Genomic DNA, 17,448 nt, shown 5'->3' on the forward strand with positions numbered 1-17,448 from the left:
CACGAGCGGAATCTGAATCATTCCCAAGGTTTTTGTAAATTCCTGGAGACTAGTGTTCTTTTTGTCCCCTCTAGCTCTTCCCCAAAGAAGCATTCACGACCCACCATCTAAATGAGACCTCCCTCAGCCCCACCCCACAAATTTCGTCTTCCCTTCATTGTGCTCTTACTACTGCTGCTGCTGCTACTGTCAGTCGTACTACTAATAACAACAGCAAACATCTAGTGAGCGCCCACTCTATGCTGGGCATGGCGCTAAGCGTCTTGCATGCCTTACAGCAGCCCTGCGAGGCAGGGCTGTTACACGTGTCCATTTGGCACATGAGCAACGACTCTGTGAGAGGCTACGCGGGCGACTTGTGTCCACCTCCAAAGTCCAAGCTCTTGCCCACCATGTCACATTTGCAATTTGTGGAATTATTTTACTAACTTCTGGCTCCGCCACCAGACTGTGAGCTCTGCAAAGATGGGGAGCATGCTTGATTGCTTCGCCACCATGTCCCCAACACAATGATTTTTTTTTTTTAAACGATACAAGGTATTGCACATAAGTTTGTTCAGCCTTTATTGCTCCCAAGCCAATGGAGATAAGAAGCTGGTTTTCATTTGTTTTTGTGGGGGAGCAGTGGGTTTTTTGTTTTGTTTTGTTTTGTTTTTTTGTTTTGTTTTTGCCATGCAAATTCCCTCTTCTCCTTGGTTGCTTGAGGAAGACTGCTTCCTGCAAATACAGCAAGTTTGGGTGATCTCTCGCTTAGATTCCTTCCCCTGCCCCCCACCCGCTTCTTAAAACCAAACCATGTCCAGAAAGCGTCCTCATGCTAGCTGATAACCCCTACCTTCCCACAGCAATAAACAAGCTACTCCAGTTTTGCATGTCATGGGGTGTGCATTTTCAGAATTATGTTCGCTGGCTTTCCTGGAGGTCTGCCGCCTCTCCACCTCCCCATACGTTTCCCCTGTTCATTCTCCTGCTCTATTTCCACTGCTTTGGGCAGCCCTTCCATAATTTTAAGTTTTATTTGTCTCCAGTTTCAATAAAAATTGTTGCCATTGGATGATTTCCAGGAAGAGAAAAGGGGTTAGTTGACATCATGTCATGACGTGACTTTATGGGGATTGGGATGAAGCTCTCTGGGGGGGCAGCCCCAGCTGCTTGTTGGCATGTGGGCTGTGGGCTCCTTGGTACCAGATCTTTCGGGTATTCATATTGCTGGGAAAGGACTGAGCCAGAATTCTTGGTGTCTGATCATAAAGTCCTTGCTCCTAAACATTATAAGGTCCCCATTAGCCATGCTATTGGAAGAAAAATAGAAAACACTGATAAGCTAAAATAAACAGTTAAAATCACCCATCATGTTTCCACCTAGAGAAAACCACTGTCAAATGTGTGATATGGTGGTTGAAAGCACTCAGACTTTTTCTATACATATACATGCATACAAAAATATTATCATATTAGGCATGTGATTCTGAAACCAGATATTTTTACTTAGCACTATATGAATGTATTTCTATATCAATCAACACAGATTTATTTAACTTTTAGTGGCTCTATGGTATTCTAGTGTATGCAGGGAGTGTGATTTATTTTATTAGTCCTCTATTGATCACTGTTTCTAATTTTTAACTTTTTGTAAAATGCTACATTAAATATCCTTGTATATATATCCTGTGTACTTGAGTTTTCCCCCCTAAGTCAGGGTTTCTCAACAATGACACTGTTGATGTTTTGGACCAATAATTCTTATCCCTGGGGGGCTGTTCATTGCAGAATGCTTTGTAGAATGTTGAGCAGCTTACCTGGCCTCTACCCACTAGATGTCAGTATCAGTAGCGCATCCCTCCCCCAGTGTCCTGACAATCAATATCTCCAGATGGCCAAATGTCCCCTGGGTGGGAAAATTGCCCTTGCTTCAGAACCACTGCCCTAAGGATAAATTTCTTAAATCAAAAGTTTAAATGATATGCGTATTTTAAGACTTTTGTTATCTACTGCCAAATCACCTTCTAAAAGTTGCAGGATTTATCACTTTATACTCCCACTAACACTGTATGAGCGTGCCCAATTTACTACTCTATGGATATGAGCATTATATCCATAATTTAATAATTTATTAAGACAAAAAGTTCTTTCATTGTTTGATTTTGTTACTAGAGTAAAGTTGAACATTAAAAATACCACGTTGATTGTGTTGATTGGCTATTGTTTCCGTAGCGAACTATCTCTCCGAATAATTTAACATTTTTTCTTTAGGAAAATTTTTTTTTCTTATTTTTCCATGTGATCCTTTAATATATTAAATATAAAGTACATTCCTTTCGTAGCCTGCTGTTTGTCTTTCTGTGTTGATATTTGTGGTAGTATTTGTTTTAAAATCCTTAGGAATCTCATAACCAGGGCCAGGGAAAGCATTCTTGCACATCTGCCTTTGGGGGCTCTGTGTCCCTGCCCCTGAGCCTCCTACCCGGCTGGTCTCTGCCTGGTAGAGGATGCCTTTGGGTCATGCTCTTTTATATTAAAATCTGCTGAATGATCCTTTTGTGTTTGAGTGAAAAGTTCTTGCTCTGAAAGCCCACTTGTCAGGAGGAAGCCTTGATCTGGGAAGACTGACCTGGGGCTTGACCATAATTAGTTCAGGTTAATTATTGCCAATCTGTAGATTTGCAGCCCAGGGGCCTCTCTTCCCCTAAGCCAGGGCCTCTGGAGGTTTCTTTTATGAGCTCCGAACCCTGAGGGAGGACTTAAAGTAATGAATTTTCCTGTAATCAGATTTGAGGGTTTGTTCCCTGGGCTATCCAGTCAATTGGAGAATTGAGCACTGACTGGTTTATTTGGCCAAAGGATGCTGAAGATGAAGCACAAGGTATCTGATAAGCAACCCAGTGAGTATATTGAAAAAATGACTTGACATTTCAGAGACACCCACCTCTTCTATTTCATGAAGTTTTTAGAGGGAACAGATTAATTTACAAGGAGAGGATATCATCTGGGAGCTACTCAGGAAAGAACAGGGTAGTTTTTGTTTTGAGTATCAGGGAGAGAGAGTCTGATTATCCTCCAGTGAAACCTTTTGAGTTTCACCTTAAACTTCTTCCCTATGGGAGTAACACGGTTTGTACATGTTTATAAGTATTTAATTTGTTCAATATTTATTCAGCATTCATTTGTTTGTTCATTCATCCATTCGATCACCAGGAGGCGATGGGGATGTACAATGCATGATATGAGGCTCCTGCCCGTTTTAAGCAGCATGCCGTTTTAGCGTACATGCCGCCTGTATTACTGGGCGAAAATAGGTGCTTTGCGAGCGTTTGTGTTACGTACATCCGGATTTACAACATGAATACCTGCAGAGACCAGGTGGCAAAGTCAGTGAAGCCGGTTCAGGGATCAGGAAGAGGATGAGAGTGGGCTTAACTGAAGGCGAACAGTGATGAGTAGCTGCCGGTCAGCCCACAGGCATTCAGTGGACGCTAGTTCCTTCTCCCAGGAGAGCTCCCATTTGAAGCTCTCAGAAATGCAACAGCCTCACTAGCTCTGAACTTGGAAAAAAGCTCCTTGCAAGCGGGCTTCCCAGTCAAAGAACAGGAGAGAAGTTCAGACCTTTGCGTTGCTTGGAGGCCTTGTGGTCAGAAGCAGAAGGGAACTGCAACATCTCCTGTTGTCCTGTGGCAGGTACCTAAATGGCCAAATTCAGGCCCCAGGCTGGGTGGGACCTCTAACAGAGGGGAGCATCCCAGACCAGAGCTCCAAGGAGCCCTGGAGCTGGGAGGCAGCCAGGTGGGAGTGAGGGCAGTGGCTGCAGAGAGGACCATTCTGCCCTCTGATGCATCACTGCAGTGAATCATGTGTATCCTTCTGACTCTTGATTACATTCATTTCTTGTTTTTCTTTATAATTACATGATTTTTCTTTCCTTTTTAGCAAGTCTCATGGGTGATATAAAGGGAATTCTTGAGGGGAAGTTTCCACTCAACCCACTTCTTCTTAGGAGTTGCTTACTGGTTTCAGACAGGAACGTAGGTTATAAAATTTTAGGAAAAAGACTGTTCTAAAGACATATTTCAAAAGAGAAGTTCATTATAGAGGGATGTGAAGCTCTCAAAACTGTCATTCTGAGTTAATTCTATTCCGTAGTTAATTCCAATAAAGGAGAAAAGAGAGAGGCAGCTAAAGGCCCAGGCATGGCTGTGCAGGAAATGGTGCCAGCCTCGAGAAACATAACCGCTCTATGCCAAAGATGCAGTAAGAACACACGTGCACACAGACACGCAGGAGGTGCAGCAAGGGCACGTAGGGACATGGTCAGGATGGTAGCCCACTGTGGCTGAGATTTGTGGAAAAGAACCAAAATTTTGCTGGTTCTGCTCCATGTGAGTTCAAAATTGCATTTAACTGCTGATAGCAGTGACCTGAGATACAGCAGCTTAAATGAAACAGGAGTGCGCTTTTTCCTCTTGGGCAGTGCAGGGTTGCTCTGGCGGCCTCACCATGTTATCACAACCTTCTATCTTTCTGCTCTGCCATCCTTCGTAAGTGGATTCCCTCTGCAAGTTCACCTCATGGCCCAAGGTAGCTGCCAGTGCTCCTGCTGGGAAGAAGAAGGATGTGGGGAAGAGCACAAAGGGTGCCTTCCAAATGTGTCGGCCCCCTTTAAAGTAATTCCCCAGAAACCACCCCCCCCCAGTGACTTCTGTGTACTTTTGATGGACCACCTCATCTGCAAAGGAGGCTGAGACATGGCGTTTTGTAGCGTGGCATGTGGCCGCATTCAGCCATGAGGGGGATTCTGTTACCAAGGGAGAGGAGAGGATAGACCATGACCAGGCAAGTAGCAGTTTGTGACACAAGCTCAAGGAAGACAATGAACAAAGAAGGCAAAGCGCTCCCCCTCTCCTCCTCAACCTGCGATGCGTGGTGCACTGTTACTAGGCAAGAGAAAGCCCAAGACTGGAAGCTCTAACTAATTTGCTTCCATCTGTAACAGGGAAGAGCCAAATCTGACTACATGTTGGATCTGTTTCTTTTACTTTAACCTTTGCTTTCCGCTGCTTTTGTTCATTAAAAGGATACTGTCTATACATAATGGCCTGCCTCGGAGAACCCTGCCCCTCTGCCTGAATGTTAACCAAAGTGCCTTTGTTCAGGCAAACATCCGGACCCTGTCCACCTGTGGATGGCTACAAGAAAGAAGAAATTAACACATCCCCCCCCCACCAAGGCTGGCCATTCCAGGTGATATTTGCAAAACTTATGGCCTTTTTACTTTACTTCCTCATCTCCACCCCCTCTCTGTACTATAAAAGAAACTGGCATCCAAACCCCGATAAGATGGTTATTTTGAGACTTTAGTCTGCCATCTTCTCGGTCTGCCGGCTTTCTGAATAAAGTCGTCTTCCTTCCCTCAACACCTCGTCTCTCATTTATTGGCCTGTCGTGTGGTGAGCAGAGGGAGCTTGGACTCGGTAACACGTCTTCTCCTAAAATGTAAGAGGAAAGTTCAGACCCAGGGAAGTTGAGGAGATACAGCAGAATCTAAAAGGATTTCAAGTTCCAGCCCCCTGGATAAGTTTTAACACAGGGCAGTGAAAGGACTGAGAAATCCTGGAGAATCTGGTGGGGGAGGGGCTTGAAGGGCATCACATTTTCTGAAGTGTGCTCCACAAGATGCTGTTGGATGTTACATGAAGAAATGGCTCCCAGGTCACAAAGTTTGGGAAACTCTTGATTAAACCAAGTGAAGCTGTTTATTTTGCTGCAGAAAATGTTGGAGTCATTAATATGCTCATCTTGTGATTTTTTACTTTTCCTTCTAAAAGACAGCATCCCCAAGCTTGTAGAGATGGAAGTCACTTCTTGCAGAGTGTCCCACGGGATGTGTCCAGAGTAAATATTTGGGCAATAGTGGTGTGGGCAGAGGCTGCCTCCTTATCTGCTGGGCTCTAGCTTTCTCAAAGCGCTGCCCATGGAACGCCTGCGTCAGAACCAGCTTAGCCTCATTTCAGACCCACTGAATCACAATCTCAGGGCTGTGGCCTGGAAATCTGCATTCTCCCAAGGTTTCTGGGTAATTCTCATACTCACTGAAGTTTGAGATCCACTAGATGACAGAGCTGAGCCTTCACTTTACGAAGAGTACAACTTGATGAATTTACATCCAGGTGGCTCCTCCCAGCCCCCTCAAAACTCATTTCTCTCATCACCGTTCGGTATTTGGCTAATTTTCTCAGCTCTGTTCAGAGTGGCTTGCATTTATCTTTATTGCCAGTCTCTTTATTGATTTAGGTCCTTCTCTGCAATTCGTCAAGCTTGGATTGTATTTTAATCTTGTCCTCCAAAGTAGCTAAGATCCCTTCCAGCTTCGTATCATGCAGAGATCTGATTAGCTGGGTCTCGATTCCATCCTTCAAGTCATTAATGAAAATATTAAATGGTCCTGGGTTGGTACGAAGGTCTTCAGGGTTCTCAGTAGATGTATGGCTTCCATATCTGCCACTGGCCTCTGCTTGGTGCAGTTACAGGTTCGAGATCACACCCAATATTTCAGTTGTAGGTTACCATTTTCTCATTTACAAATCCACACATGTAGTGCAAATCTATGTAGAAAACCCCCCCATTAATTAATTCAATAAATATTAGACCAGCAAATGCCTTTAAGGCCTCCTTTACTTTCCCTCTCACATCAGTGGCATGTTGACCACAGGGTGAAGAAGCTTATACCAAATATGTGCATTAGAAAGATCAATTTTTATGTAAAAGGCAGCTCAGCTCCAACTTTGAGGTACACCATTCCAGGCTGAGCCAACCTCATGACAAGCGGCTTCTACATAATAATGCAGTAAGAGCTCACTTTTCTGAGCATTTCCTAAGTGCCAGGCACTGTTCTCATCTCTTTACGTGTATTCATGTATTTAATGCTCACAACACCCCTACGGTGTGAGTGCTGCTGCCATCACCCTTTTCTAGATGGGCCGTGTGAGTCACGTAACACACATACGGTGACCGAGCTGGGAAGCGTCAGAGCAAGATCTCAAACTCAGGCAGTCCGGCGCCAGTGCCCAGACTCTGGGTCACTATGCTGTACTGTTGCAGCAGTGACTGAATGAATCATTTGGGAGGAAATGCCTACCCAGCGCTCAGAGCCCAGAAATTTCCAGAAGACTGACCGTGATACTAACAGCTCTTCATCAGTTCTCATTTAATGTCTGAAACCTCCGTCAATCAATATTATTTGCTCTTATTGTCTAAATGAGAAAAAGAAGCACCAGGATAACTCCCCCAGAATCAACCCCAGGTCCCGCGGACTCGCTCCTCCCTGGGGGCTTGCCCAAAAGATGTGCCTTGGAGAAGCGGAGGCTGCAAAAACGGGTGAAGAAATAAGCGTTGCAGGTCAGATGTTCGGTCCACCCCATTCTCCCTAGAAACTCTTTCTGTGGCCTCATCTTCAAACCTGTAGCAAAGCACTGACAGGTACGACAGCTGCAAAGCCTGCCTTTCTCCAGAGTGGTCTCATTCCCCGAGTAGGCCTGGGAGATGATGGCTGGGCTGAATTTTCTCTCTTTCAACAAACTCACTCAGTGGCTCCAGGCCGGGCCTGGCCTTATTCCAGGAGCTGAACAAGACCAGCCCCCGCCTTCAGAAATGTAAGAGTTGAGCAGATATCTGCCACAGTCCTGCTGGCCCTGACATGTGGAGGTGTGGGCTGGTAGCCAGCGTGCAAGCTGTCCCTGCTTTGGGGGAGCAGGAGGGAGTGAGCGAGGTTTCCTGGAGGATCTGGGCCTTGAAGCTGGATCTCAGTGACAGCCGAGGGGTGGGCTGAGGGGGGTCCTAAGAGGGAACCGACATGCATGCGTTGCCCTCATGAGCACTGGAGCAACTCTGGTGGCTGATGACTTAGCCAAATGCCTGCCAAAGCAACCGACAGAAGTCACATTTTCACCTCAGTTCCTCGGCCCTTCAGCCTGGCACTCAACAGCTCTTTCCTGAGCTGATATGCATCTCATTAGTCAGTCAAGCTGAGGCAGCCAAGGCCAGGGCCCCCAGAATAAAAGAACTGCCACCACCACTTCTCGCTTGGCCAGTGAGAGGAGGCAGGTCTTTGTTCTCGGAGTTACAACTATGGAGCTCTTTGTCCATCGGCCACCAGAGGGCGACGGTAGTTCACACATCGGATATTCCTGTGGCGAAGTGGGGGTGAGGGGCAGGGTGTCGCAACTGCCTGGTCGATCTGGGGAAGATGATAGGGACTTCCACACCCTCAGAGCTTTAAAAAACCTTTAAGGGTGGGATGTATTCCAATCTTAGACAGCAGTCTAGTTTAACAATGGCTCCTGAGGTACAAAAACACTTGATCTGGCAGAACACAAGAGAACTGGGTTCAGACCCCAGCTCTGATGCTCACAGACTGTGTTCACCCCCAGCCTTAGTTGCCTCATCTGTAAAATGGGGATAACACTGCTTGTCGTGCCTATCTTACCAAGCGGTCATGAGGTTTAAATGAGACAAAGAAGTTAAGGAGCTCTGAAGGATGGATTTGTGAAGGCAAGAGATTTTGATCAAAGCTGCTTTGTTCGTTGCCAGCATCCTTCCTGTCACGGGGAGGGTCCGACCCTGCCTCGCTGCGTTACCTAAGGCAAGTCTCTCGATCTGTACAGTGGGCAGGAGATGGGATCTCTCTGTGCCCTTCCAGCTCTGCCTTTCCAAGTAGCTCCCACCCTTCAGTGTCCCCTGAGCTGTTATGACATGGGAGGCAATGGCAGGGAGAGAGAGATTGCTGATCCGGGGAGCTGGAGGGGAGGGGCTGAAGCGTAGCCCCGATGCACAGGGAACCTTGGGACTCTTTTTCTCTGGGCCTTGATCTTCTCATCTATGGAATCGGCAGATTGGACTAGTTGATCTCTAACCATTGTCTCCCCCTAACCTGTCTCAATAAATACACATAGAATCCATGTGGATACTAAAATGCCCTGATTCTGATTCCATTAGAAAAACAAACAAACAAGCAAACAAACACTTTGCCCTTGGACTGTTCCTGACCTCTACAGCACCCCTAACGTGTCCCAGCTAAACGACAGTTGGAGAACATTACCATGTGCACATGTGGCCCTTCCCCCCACTATCATCAGAGGTAAAATGATAGAACACTTAGTCCAACCAGACGATGGGCTAACAGGATGGTGGTGAGAACCACGGTCTGGTTGCCCTCCTGATGCTCCAGGGCCTGGATGCTAAGCTCCACCTTCAAGCTGTGGCCGTAGTTACCCTTTGTCCAGTCTCTGGTGTCCTCATCTCCAGCACACTGAGGCTCTGTCAACTCCATGTTGGCACCTGGTCCTTTTGTGGCTCCAGTGGCCCGTGGAACATTGTTACGTTGTGTGGCCCATATTTCTTCAGTTTTATCTTCTAATGCTTTCCACTGATTTTTAAAAACTTTGTTACTTCATCTTTTTCTCTTTCATACTTTTTATTTTAATTGTGCATCTTGTAGTTTAAATGCACACAGTTTATTTTTCTAAATTTATTTAATTAATTAATTTATTTGTGGCTGCGTAGGGCCTTTGTGGCTGCGTAGGGCCTTTGTTGCTGCGCGGGCTTTCTCTAGTTGTGGTGAGCAGGGACTACTCTTTGTTGAGGTGGACGGGCCTCTCATTGCGGTGGCTTCTCTTGTTGCAGAGCATGGGCTCTAGGCACGTGCGCTTCAGTAGTTGTGGCTCGTGGGCTCTAGAGCGCAGGCTCAGTAGTTGTTTCACACGGGCTTAGTTGCTCCGTGGCATGTGGGATCTTCCTGGACCAGGGATGGAACCTGTGTCCCCTGCATTGGCAGGCGGATTCTTAACCACTGAGGAGGTCCCTCCATTGATTTTTAAATTCCAGTGCAAATTTAAAGCAAACTGAAGTTTACAGAGTGTAGGAAAGGACAATCCATCTAAAAACTCCCCACTTGGAACTGGGATTACCTCCCCCCTCTCCTCCCAAGATCTGCATTTCTACCCTCTCCCTCCTCTTTGCTGCATACAGGTACAGTTCTTCCCAGTTTCAAACAAGCCTTCCTTTGCTGCTGTGCTTATATCAGGACACAATCTGGCTTCCCTCTTCCCTAGCTGTGAGACCAGCATTAACCTCCTCTAGGCTCCTTTCTAAAATGAAGACTGGATCCCATCACTCTCTTGCCTAAAGATAAGGGTGGCTCCTATTTGCCTTCAGCCAGCGTCACTGTCCTTAGGCTGTTACCACTTAGAATAATAGCAAAGACTAACATTCATTGCACTCTCACTCTGCATAAGGCTCTTCACTAAGTGCTGTATGTATGCTATTCTACTTCATCCTCATAACCATCTTAAGAGGTGGGTCATATTATTATCCACATTTTGCAGATGGGAGAATTGAGGCACTGAGAAGTGACCCAGGCCCAAGGTCACTTAGTTAGGAAGGGATGGTGCTGAGATTTGAATCCTGTTTTCAAAGACTACCCCTTATCACAGTACAATCCACCTCATCATTTTGAGAAGCTTTCTGAGATTACTCCTAAGGGACAGAATTCAAAGTTCCTTCATCTTTGCCTCCAGGTTTTCTTATTATGGTCCTCCTTGAAAGACACTTTGCCGTGTGCCTCTCTGCTCCATTACTAGATTGGAAACAACTCAAGCATGAGATCAAGGCAAAGATACTCAGAAAACATTGGTTAAATTGAATCCTCCTCTGTTCCAGTAGTTTCCCGGTATCGCATACCTCTTTTTCTTACCCTCTTCCTCATCCTCTCTGCATTTGGACTCTGTGTATACCTCTGCCCATCACGGCCAAGTCTCCAGGGACAGACATCCTTGTGGCCATGTACAGCATCATGCCTGGACTCTGCTGTTGCCCTTTCTCCTTGCCAAAGCTCTCCCCCCTCGTGGTCTCCAGCATGCTGCCGACTGGTCATTTTGCCTCTGCCAGCTTCTCTTCTGTCTCCATCCACAGCCCTCCCACTCCAGTCAGGGAGCTGTCCCCAGCTTTGCCCCCATCCCCATTACATGATCCACCTACAGCCCATACTGGGGGACATAGAAGCCGTTCCATAAACAGGAGCTGGATGAATATTTAAAGGGAAGTAGTAAGTAGTATATTAACAATTTACATTGATGTTGTAATGATCCACAGTGAAATATTCCTTCACCTCTTTGTGAAATTATCATTCCAAACCACGGAATACATTAGGTTTTATGATCTACTTGCTTCTTTGGGGAAATATAAATCTTGAAACATCATCTTCATATGACAGGGCAAAGAGTCCCCTGGGATACAAGATGTTTAAGAATGTTAACTGAGAATCAGAAATAGTTTGTGACTAATATTGGGGTTTTGTTTATGGGCACAAATAAATCCCAGGTCTAGGGCCGACCTGTACAAATCTGCCCGCGATGAAAACTCTGATCGCAAATGATGGAATGGGGAAACAATTTGAATTTAAAGAGGTGACTGGGGGGCAGGGTTGCAGTGTTTAGGAGCTAATATTTTCTGACCATAAATTTGTATGCTGTTCAAACATTCATAGTCACCAACTAAAATAAATATGATAGAAACTAGGAATTTATATCGATGGTCTACAGCCACCCAGGTTTGTAAGTAGGTCATATGAAATGATGCAGTTCTTTTTTCTAGGATCGTCAAAAGAGGCCCCCTCACCCTTCTTTCACTGTTCAGGTGAGGAGCTATCGGTGATACTCGACACGAGAGGGGCAGAGGAAGACATATTGGCATTTGGGGGTCTGCATGACTGGAAGTAGGGTGGGGGGTCCTCATGGGGGGCATTGCTTGGGAATGAGAAGACCCATGTTTGCTTCCCACTTGTTAGCCTTGATCAGGCCTCTTCCTTGTTTAAAACCCATCACATATGATACTATACATAGAAAACCCTAAGGACTCCACACAAAAACTACTAGAACTGATAAACGAATTCAGCAAGGCAGCAGGATACAAGATTAACATACAGAAATTGGTTGCATTTCTTTACACCAACAATGAAATATCAGAAAGGGAATGCTAAAAAAAAATACCTTTTAAAATCAAACGCCCAAAAATAAAATACTTAGGAATAAGCCTGACCAAGGAAGTGAAAGACTTATACACTGAGAACTATATAACATTAACAAAGGAAATTGAAGATGATTCAAAGAAATGGAAAGATATCCCATGCTCTTGGATTGGAAGAATCAATATTGTTAAAATGGCCACACTACCCAAAGCAATCTACAGATTTAATGCGATCCCTATCAAATTACTCATGACATTTTTAACAGAACTAGAATAAATAATCCTAAAATTCATATGGAACCATAAAAGACCCAGAATTGCCAAAGCAATCCTGAAGAAAAAGAACAAAGCAGGAGGCATAAACCTCCCAGACTTCAGACAATACTACAAAGCTACAGTAATCAAAACAGCAATGGTATTGGCACAAAAACAGACATATGGATCAATGGAACAGAATAGAGAGCCCAGAAATAAACACACACCATGGTCAATTAATCTTTGACAAAGGAAGCAAGACAGTCCTCTTCAGCAAGTGGTATTGGGAAAGTTGGACAGCCTCATGTAAATCAGTGAAGTTAGAACACACCCTCACACCATGCACAAAAATAAACTCAAAATGGCCTAAAGACTAAAATATAAGACATAACATCATAAAACTAGAAGAGATCATAGGCAAAACATTCTCTAACATAAATCGTATCAATATTTTCTTAGGTCAGTCTCCCAAGGCAGTAGAAATAAGAAAAATAAACAAATGGGACCTAATCAAACTTACAAGCTTTTGCTTAGCAAAGGAAACCATAAACAAAATGAAAAGACAACCTATGGGCTGGGAGAAAATATTTGCAAATGATGTGACTGACAAGGGCTTAATTTCCAAAATATACAAACAGCTCATACAACTCAACAACAAAAAAACAAACCAATCAAAAAATGGGTAGAAGACCTAAATAGAGATTTCTCCAGAGAAGAAATACAGACGGCCAATAGGCACATGAAAAGATGCTCAACATCACTAATTATTAGAGAGATGCAAATCAAAACTAAAATGAAGTACCACCTCACACTGGTCAGAATGGCCATCACTAAGAGGTCTACAAATAACAAATGCCGGAGAAGGTGTGGAGAAAAGGGAACTCTCCTACACTGTTGGTGGGAATGTAAGTTGGTGTAGCCACTGTGGAAAACAGTATGGAGGCTCCTCAGAAAACTAAAAATAGAATTACCATATGGTCCAGCAATCCCACTCCTGGGCATATATCCAGACAAAACTATAATTCAAAAAAACACATGCACCCCTATGTTCATAGCAGCACTATTCACAATAGCCATGACATGGAAACAACCTAAATGTCCATTGACAGATGAATGGATAAAGAAAATGTGGTCTATATATATATATATATATATATACATACTACACAATGGAATACTACTCAGCCATAAAAAAGAATGAAATAATGCCATTTGCAGCAACATGGATGCAACTAGAGATGATCATACTTAGTGAATTAAGTCAGAAAGAGAAAGACAAATACCATATGATATCACTTATATGTGGAAACTAAAATATGACACAAATGAACATATTTATGAAACAGAAACAGACTTATGGACATAGAGAACAGACTGGTGGTTGCCAAGGGGGTGGGGTTTGGGGGAGGGATGGAGTGGGAGCTTGGGGTTAGCAGACGTAAGCTATTATATACAGAATGGATAAACAACAAGGTCCTACTGTATAGCACAGAGAACTATATTCAGTATCCTATGATAAATAATAATGGAAAAGAATATAAAAAAAGAATGTATATATGTATAACTGAATCACTTTGCTGTACAGCAGAAATTAACACAACATTGTAAATCAACTATACTTCAATTAAAAAAAATTGATTAAAAAAAACCTATCACAGACTCTCCATGGCTTCTAGAACAAAGTCCAATCCTCAGAATCCTTAGCCTGGCTTATAAAACCTGTGATTTGACTGCCTCTCTCTCCAGGCTCATTTCCCATCACACCAGGCTTTATGAACTCAGTGCATGCTCTCCACTTCTTGGTCCCTCAACCTGCAATGTCTGCCCAGATGTCTATCCTTTTGAGCCATTTGGTAAACAACTGCTGATTTTTAAAAACACCATGAAGGTCATCTTGTCCCTGAAGACTTCTCAAGGATAGTTTCTCCTCCTCCAACTTTCTAGTAAACCCTGAACACCGCCCTCTCCCTCTGTCTGGTGACCTCCTGGTACACAGAATAATAGAATATATTTCCCTGCCTCACTGGTTTTGGACTTGGCCAGGGGACTTGTTTAGACCAGTGACATGTGAAAGGAAGAGCCAAGGCCTTAAGAGGCAATGTCTTTTTTATATTCTCTAGTGCGTCTTTGACTTTCCACATGAAGAATGTGTCTTTGGCAGCTGCTGTTCCAAGGAGACTATGGAATCATGTGGAGCAAATCTGAACCCAGCTCCGAGTAAGGGCAGCAGGCGCGCAGCACTTGGTGAGGGTGTGCTGGGGGTGGGGAGCTGCCTTCTGGGGAACGGTGGGGCAGGCAGGGGCCTCTTGGGACAGAGGGCAGGTAGGTTTTTGCTTGATGCTAGACTGGGAGGAAAAATCAGTGTTCAATTGTGATTTTAAACAGATTGTGTTTACTTAAGAAAGTAATTAGCTGTGGATATTTCCTTGCAAATGGCTTGAAACCGTGTCTTTACTTAGTTATGCAGATGTTTGCAGGTAAAGAGAATTTTATCTTTAATATGAATTCACCAAATATACTGAGTGTCCACCACGTGCCAGGCAGAGCAGAGAATGGATTTGGGCATGGAGTAGTGAATGGATGAAGAGAAACACAAAAATGAATAAATCGAGGTCACCAATTTCAATGAGCTTATTATCTACTTTAATGTTTTCCCATATTTGCTTTATCTATTTCTTAAATTTTTTTTTCAAAACTATTAGAAAGTAATTCCAGGCATCATAACTCTTCATCCCTATGTATTGTAGCACAACTCTCCTAAGAATAACACACTCCTCTATCACCATATACCATTATTACTAAGAAAATTAATAATAATCCTCTAATATCATCTAACATCAAGTCTATATTCAAATGTCTCTAAAATGGATTTTATAGCTGTTTTGTTTTAATCTACTCTGTTGTGGTGGTGGCGGTTTTTTTGAATTACCTGGAGGAAAACCAACATTTGATTAGTGTAGTAATTGGCATTTCTGTTCATCACACAGCATTTGCTTGCACTGCAGGGTCCTTTGTGAAAGGAAGTCACCAGACTTTGCAGGGCTCGCCCTGCACGCTCTTGTTAAGTAACGTCAATTACTGAGGCTTATAAGGAGAGCTGGCCCCTTTCCAATTCCTCTTTCCAACTGTATCTAGGAAGACCTTAGGCTTCTATCTCCTGGAGCATGGAATATCCACTCAGGGAGGATGAATGGGCTGCAACAAAGTAGGTTCTTTGACCCCTTCTGCGGTTGCCAGTTTCAAACTGATACCATTCAATTTGGCAAACATTTATTAAGTGTCTGTCATGCACTGGCCCTTTCACATGTATTACACTGTTAAATGTTCACAGAAACTCTGCAGAGCAGTATAGTGGTTACGAGTCTCAGCTCAGAAACCCAGGTGTACAAGAAATATTATTATTCTTTATTTCCTTTAAATCAACTTTGGACTCTCTGAGTTCTTTTACCATGATTATTTTACCTTTCTGCTTCAGTTATCACTGGGGTCCTCCTTCGCTGCCCTCTTTCCTCCTTCCCTCTCTCCAACCTTTCTCTCTTCCTCCCCCTCTTTTTCCCCCTGGCTCTGCCTTTCTCCAACCCCCACCTCACCCCTCCTGCCCTCCTCTCCCCTGCTCTTCCCTCCCTCATCCCTTCCTCCTCCTTCTCCTTCCCGTCTGTCTTCTCAACCACACTGAGCTCCTGGGGATGGGGCCATGGTCCATAGTCATAACAGTAAATTCCCATTTATTGAGTGCTCACTGCATACCAGGCACACAGATGCTTCTAATTAGCCCTCACCTAATCCTGTGAAGCAATATTATTGGTTATGATGCCTTAGGCTGTAAGTAAAAAGAAATTCAACCAACAGTGGCATGGACCATGAGGACATTTATCCTCTCCTTAACAGAATGTCTGTAGGAGGATGTCATCTTAGTTCAGATGGTGGCATCAGGAGTCCAGCCTGCTCTGCCATCCTTCCTTGGGCTTATTCCTTCATGATCTCAAGATGGCTATTGGGTCCCACTTCTATGTTCAAAGGCAGGAAGCAGGACAGAGGCCATGGCTGTGAGAGCCTTTATTTTCTTGCGCTTATGTTTCGCGAGACAATGGCTTTCCCAGGAGCTCACCTGAAAACTTGCCCCTCTCAACTCACTGCCCTAAAGCGAGTTATATGGCCACTTCTACCACAAGTAAACTGAGTGGTTAGCACTTTTAGCCTCTGTGGTGGTGAGAAGAGAGAAAGGAGTTAGGAATGGCCTTTGGGCGGCCATTTAACAGCGTCTGCCTCATTACTGGCCTCACTTTTACAAAAGAAAAACTGGGCACAGTACTTGACTAAAGGTCCCACTGCTAATAAGTGACCAAGGATTTGAACCCACATTTCTTTGATTCAAGTTCACAAAAGTTTTTCAGAAAGCAATTCTTATTGACAGAGGGTACTCTACAAGGCACATAACTCTGTCACCGTCCTCCTGCATGCATCTATTCAAAATCTCTGAGTTCTTACTGTGTGCCAACCCTGGGCTGAACACCAGGGGGCCAGAGATGAATGAGGAGGACACAGGCCAGTGAGTTCATTAACAGATGATTCCAGTACAGAGTGGTAAGTGCTCCAGAGAGCAGATGAACAGAAGCACGAACAGCTAAGGCTCAGAAATGTACCTTGACCGATATCACCAGTTAGAAGGTGGCAGAGCAGAGACTCAAAACCTAAGCCGACTAATCACCAAGCCAGAACTCTGCCCCCCTCCCCCTGTGACTTCAGCCGTGCAGTGAGTAACTCTGACACTTAAGCAAGAAATGGTCCCCAGGGCAGGGCAGGTGGTTTCTCAATGGTGGTGATTCTTCTCGTAGCATTCCACAAAAACCATGACAAGAGCTTAAAGAAAACAAAAGCACTGAAAGTAAAAGCATCTCCAGAATAATTGCCCCTGAAAAACCTATTGTATTGGTCAGCTCTGGCTGCCATAACAAAATACCACGGACTGCGTGGCTTAAACAACAGACATTTTTTTCTCACAGTTCTGGAGGCTGGAAGTCCATGATCAAGGTGCCAGCAGGGCTGGTTTACGGTGAGGCCTCTCTTCCTGGCTTGCAGACAGCCGCCCTATCACTGTATCCTCACATGGCCTTTCCTGTGTGCACACTCGAGGTGGTGGTGGGGAAGGAAGGAAGGGAGGGAGGAAAGAGAGAGAGAGAG

At 44.4% G+C, this 17,448-nt stretch overlaps 1 protein-coding gene across 4 annotated transcripts in view; it reads right to left on the reverse strand.

Moving 5' to 3' along the window:
• Positions 1-17,448, reverse strand: part of LOC309634260 (uncharacterized protein) — an 88,515-nt gene that overhangs the window by 7,157 nt on the left and 63,910 nt on the right. The window contains exon 3 of one of the 4 annotated variants that reach the window (XM_082404236.1): positions 599-4,588. The exons of 1 other annotated variant lie outside the window; for it this stretch is intronic. In XM_082404236.1, coding sequence (XP_082260362.1) covers positions 4,561-4,588 — 28 coding nt within the window. In that variant the 3' untranslated portion in view covers positions 599-4,560. Of the gene's footprint in view, positions 1-598; positions 4,592-9,562; positions 11,274-17,448 lie in introns of those variants that run through there. 2 more of the 4 variants (XM_082404233.1, XM_082404235.1) reach the window with 2 other exon arrangements.

The sequence above is a fragment of the Balaenoptera borealis genome (assembly GCF_965194805.1).
Source record: "Balaenoptera borealis genome assembly, chromosome: 8".
NCBI classification, from domain to species: Eukaryota; Metazoa; Chordata; class Mammalia; order Artiodactyla; family Balaenopteridae; genus Balaenoptera; species Balaenoptera borealis.